The 5,111-nt window shown below is 37.6% G+C and overlaps 1 protein-coding gene across 1 annotated transcript; it reads left to right on the top strand.

Moving 5' to 3' along the window:
- The first annotated feature begins 236 nt into the window (after positions 1-236).
- Positions 237-4,569, top strand: LOC108647618 (protein kinase C delta type-like). Its single transcript, XM_031902874.1, has 5 exons — positions 237-293; positions 736-874; positions 1,124-1,315; positions 2,447-2,575; positions 3,296-4,569. Exons 1-5 carry the CDS (start codon positions 247-249, stop codon positions 3,422-3,424), a joined length of 636 nt encoding a protein of 211 aa, XP_031758734.1. The 5' UTR covers positions 237-246; the 3' UTR covers positions 3,425-4,569.
- The last annotated feature ends 542 nt before the right edge of the window (positions 4,570-5,111 follow it).

The raw sequence follows: 5,111 nt of genomic DNA, 5'->3' as shown, positions 1-5,111 counted from the left end.
AAAAGTGTTTGTAGCCCTTAAAGAAAGAAAAAGGGCAAAAGTCATATATGCTCCTGAAATATATGTTTGTGCAGTGGGTGGGCTGTTTGGGGTTGTTATTCACCTAAAGGAAAAATAATCACTTTGCTTAATTTCACCTGATTTCTCATATTCTTCAACAACGAATGAATCAGTGTAGTTTATGATATGTATTTAGTATCGGGGTAATAATATTATTCTATCATGAACAGCTTCTACTCTGCGGAGATGGTGTGCGGCCTGCAGTATCTTCACTCTCGTGGAATTATCCATTGGTAAGTTAAATTACGCTCTTGTTCCTAAGATTACTTTTGTCCTCTCAAATGTCCAGAGAAAAGATGCCCTAAGAGTTCTTACACGCTGGCATTGATATATGTATTAGTGAAATGCTTTCAATGCCTGTGCGTTTGAGCACCATGGTGAATATGCTACTCGTGGGACCTATACTTGCAACAGAGACAGTGTTTGGGTGCATTATAGACACAGGCAAAATGCTGCATAAAAGTCCTATGGAAATTGCATGCTGCATCAATATGTTTTCATACAGCTGCAGTATTTTGGATGTGACTACAAGAACAGTACAAAAAAATAAGTTTTATAAGAAATTGCCAGAAGGAAAAAAATTCCCTTTAATGCTTCAAAATTTCCTATAGCAGGTAACATAACACAATTGTGGGTTATTTTATTCTATGTCTCAACTATTTCTCTACGGTGCAGTGATCTCAAGCCCGACAACATTCTGATAAGCAGCGAGGGTCACATCAAGATTGCAGACTTCGGCCTGGCAGTGGAACATGTCTTTGGCCACGACACAACCTGCGGCTATAGAGGAACACCTAAGTACATGGCTCCAGAGGTAAGGGAGTTTTAGCTCTTTCAAACATCTGTTCCAAGGACTCCACTAGATTTAAGTAGTATTTATGAATGTAAAATGGTTACTACACATTTTTACAATTTTTACTGTTGGCTCACGTGGGCTGGGAACTAGGTATACTGGCCTAATATATTAGTATTGAGTATTATGATGATGGTGCATGAACATATTATAGGAAAACCGCTTTGGAAATATTTAGCAGTTGGTTAAGTAATCTACCTTTCCTTCAAGGTGCTAGCAGACCAGCGATATAATGCGGCGGTGGACTGGTGGGCATTTGGCATTATTCTGTGCCAAATGGCCACTGGCTGGTACCCATTTGATGACAAACACGGGGATGCGGCATTGAGACACTCCATCCTTGAGGATAAGGCCAAAGTTCCAACCTGGACTCCCTCCAAATTAGTCATTCTCCTTCGAAAGGTGAGTTTGAGCAATTATTTTATCTCTCTCATACATCTCTCTAACACATGTACCCATCTCCCTTTATGAATCTGCATTTCTTTTGTATTACAGACCTCATTACAAGATACATTATGGCATAGTTTACATTTTCTTTAAGAGTTTTCTTTCGCCCACTAATGTTACCTCTCATTTGAACCAAAGAGGTTTACTGGTACTTGAATAACAGAAAGTTCTGACACATTTAATTACTTAGTAAACCACATGCTACTATATTACAAAGTAAATGGATAAATGAAGCACACAGCAGAATATATGTGTATTCTATTTTGTTGATCTGTATTCAGTGTTAAGTTGCTGGTTGTGTCCTTCTCTTTACACATATTCTAGATGTAAGAAGAATTAGACAGTAAGAAGGGTCTTAGGTAAATTGGAACCCTATTCTGTCTCTTGCATCCCATATTCTATAAACAATTGCACTTCATACTTTTATAATAAATTGCTACAGGATATTGCTATGCTACATGATCGAGGTCATTGCACTATATATATATAGTTTTGACCATGTCAAGTACCTTATGAAAACCAATTAGGGGGAGGTTTGATCAGTCAACATGTTTTAGAATATTAAAAGCAAATATGCATTATTTATATTAGAAACATTCAAAGAAAGGGATAATGGGGCTCAATAAATGTTAGTGGGCATCAATACAAATGTTGCTTCTACTACTGTGAATAACAAGAGAACTGTGCTAAGGAGTACTTACACCTGCCACTGACCAAGAGGTATGAACAGAACAACAAGTGATTGCCCTTGCCCTGTCCCAGTCATGCCCATGCCCATAATGACATGGAAGGGACTTGCGTTCCAGCATGGCTTGTACCTACTGGCAAATATAGTCAGCCAAAGAAGGGGAGAAGCACACTGAATTTTTAGTGGGCTATTGGCCTATGTTGTTTAATGTAAGCATAAAACTTCGACACAAGCTTTAATGGCCAACCCTCTTCCTCAGCTGGAAAGTAATAGCACTTTACTCTTTCATAAATGAGACCCAATGTTTGTCTGTTTTGTTATAAATAAAACAATGATTATAATTATTGATGTTCAACAAATTTCTACAATGTTTAAACAATTGTCTTTTCTATAACCAGCTCCTGAGGAAGAAGGCTTGCAGCCGTTATGGTGTCAAAGGAAACATCAGGCAATGCCTCTTTTTTGATTCCATTGACTGGGAAGCACTGGAAAACGGGAGACTGCCACCCCCATTCCAGCTAGAAGCTGTAAGTACATTACTGCAGGGATAATGGAAAAACTACTTCTTTATGTAAACACTCATTATCAGAACTCACCTTCCGCCTCTGCTCTGCTAGAATGTAAAAATATAAAAAATATGGCTCACTTACTACACAGGGTAATACTATATTACCTGTAAATTTATCATTGCAGAAATGACTTAACTCCATGTGCTAGGATGAAAATGATCTATTGGCAACTTTTATGATCATCCATTTTATACCAAATAATAACTTACATCATAGAATAATGTTATACTTTCAGCACTGGATCATATTCTGCTTAGTAACATGGGCTTAATTTCTGTCAATGGCATTTTCTGGCCATTTTTTTACCCCTTTATTCTTCCTTCCTGAAGGTAAATGGCCTTTCTGTCATGTTCCTAAACCAGCCTTGCAGGAGATTTTTGCAGCATGTCTTGCAAATATGAGCTATTCACTGTAATAAATGCAACAGTCACCATTTGGTTTCTTGGCCCCAGAGGGTGGGGGTTTAATGCCACTATAAAGCTTAGATATTGTTTCTACTTAGTTGTAGAACATTTGTCAGAGCCCTATTGCAGTAATATCTATATGCTTTAATAATTCATACCGTGGAAATCATTCTTTCTATATATCATATGCCTCTACTACATAATTATTTTGTTAACTATTCTTTCCTTAAAATGGAGCTTCTCATAGAAATTTGACAAGTGTTTTTTTTCTTAGTTGCAGCAACCGGCTGTGAATAATGAAGGGCGTCAAATGAACAACTTGTTATTTTTGAACAACAGTGTCCCAACAGGAGTTAAGATCATTGAAGGGTTTTCCTATCAGAGTCCCAGCTGGCAGGAGTGACCCACAATATCGCACATTATCCTTTGCATCCACAGTGTACCATCAAATGTCACCATCAAATGTCACCATCAAATGTCTATCAACATCATTTGACCAAGGCCCCACCTATTCTGTTGTATTGCATCATCTGCCTCATACCTTCTGCTCTGTCTCCAACTTACCCCATCTAATTGTGCCATCACCTCCTATAGAAGAAACATCTGCTCTGTCTGACTATGCGGTCTGTTAAACTGACCCTGTTATTTCCATCTGCCCTTACTGTCTACTCCAACTCAGTGGGTCATCTTTAATCTGTGTCATTTACTCCATCAAACAATGCTACCACCTTCTCCATCTGCAATTGACACAGATTACACCTTAACATACTGTTGCCCCTTCTACCATCTGATCATTTCACTGTGCCATTAAGACTTAAGACATTAAGACTACCAAAACACAAGTATAATCTGTCTGTACCATCTAAGATGCCCTTCCATCAAATCCATCTAACATAACAGATTCTTTTTCATTCTTTGTATCCACTTTGAGTGTAACATCTACTTAAACCAACTAATCTACTTACTCTCTAAGTTTATGTCTGTTTAATCTATAACATCTTTAATCTTTGTCATCTACTTTATCAATGCTACTATCTTTTCCATCTGCAATTAACATCTGTCCCATAACATCGGCACCTTCTACCATCTGATTCATATGGCATTAACATCAACTGCTCAGGGACCTTGCCATCTGCACTACCTGTTCTAGTTATAGCAGCACATTCATCTATGTGGCTGAATTTTTTTTTAAAAATCCCTTTTTCCCATAGTATATATTTAATTCTATCCCTTATCCTCACTTAATATACCACCTTTCTGCCCAAAATCATATTCCATCACCACACTCAATTTGCCACTTCTCATTTTTTTCTAGACTAACATACTTCTTCCACTACTCGCCACATCATTCATTAATATTGCCACTTCCGCAAAACCAACTTGCTTCCACTGCACCAGTCACATATATGTATATATCACATACCTCCCCTCAATAAACAATACAAGTTACATCTCTCTCTTATCACAACGTTGATTCAGGGACTCGTCCGATTGCCATTTTGGGATCAGGAAGGAATTTTTTCCCTGTCTGAGGCAAATTGGCTATAGCTTCAGGGTTCAAGGGTGTTTTGCCTTCCTCTGAATCAACTATAATAGGCCATCATCTTTTTCTCCATTTATTATAAACACATCTCCCCCTGTCCCAGCTAATATCTCAAATTTAAAATAAAGTCTTTAATTGCCCCCTACTAAAAAATGCAATGACTGTGGTGTGTTTCATTTAGGAAAATTAGGCATGAAAGTGTGCGTGTGTATTTGTAAGTGTTTATGGATTGTGTGAACACGACGAGTGACAAGTAGAAAGTATTAAATGTATTGAAAGTTATTTGTTATTTAAGCAATTCAGCCTTTTCAAGATTTAAGCCCATACAAAAAAATGTAAAAATGACTTAGGCCAACGACACACAGGGCATTTTTCCACCTGAGTTAAATCACAGAAATACTTTTCCATTGCTGGCAAAGTAAATTGAAGTGGGTATGTATACCCGACAAAGCACACTGACATACATGTGGCAATTTACACTGCCAGCAATGTAAAGGCATTTTATAGTGTTTTGCTCTACAAATTGTGGATATGTTTTGATGTAAAT

This window comes from Xenopus tropicalis, chromosome 5 (assembly GCF_000004195.4).
Source record: "Xenopus tropicalis strain Nigerian chromosome 5, UCB_Xtro_10.0, whole genome shotgun sequence".
Taxonomy (NCBI): Eukaryota; Metazoa; Chordata; class Amphibia; order Anura; family Pipidae; genus Xenopus; species Xenopus tropicalis.
Note: the sequence above shows the minus strand (reverse complement) of the source record. Positions and strands in the feature narration are given on the sequence as shown.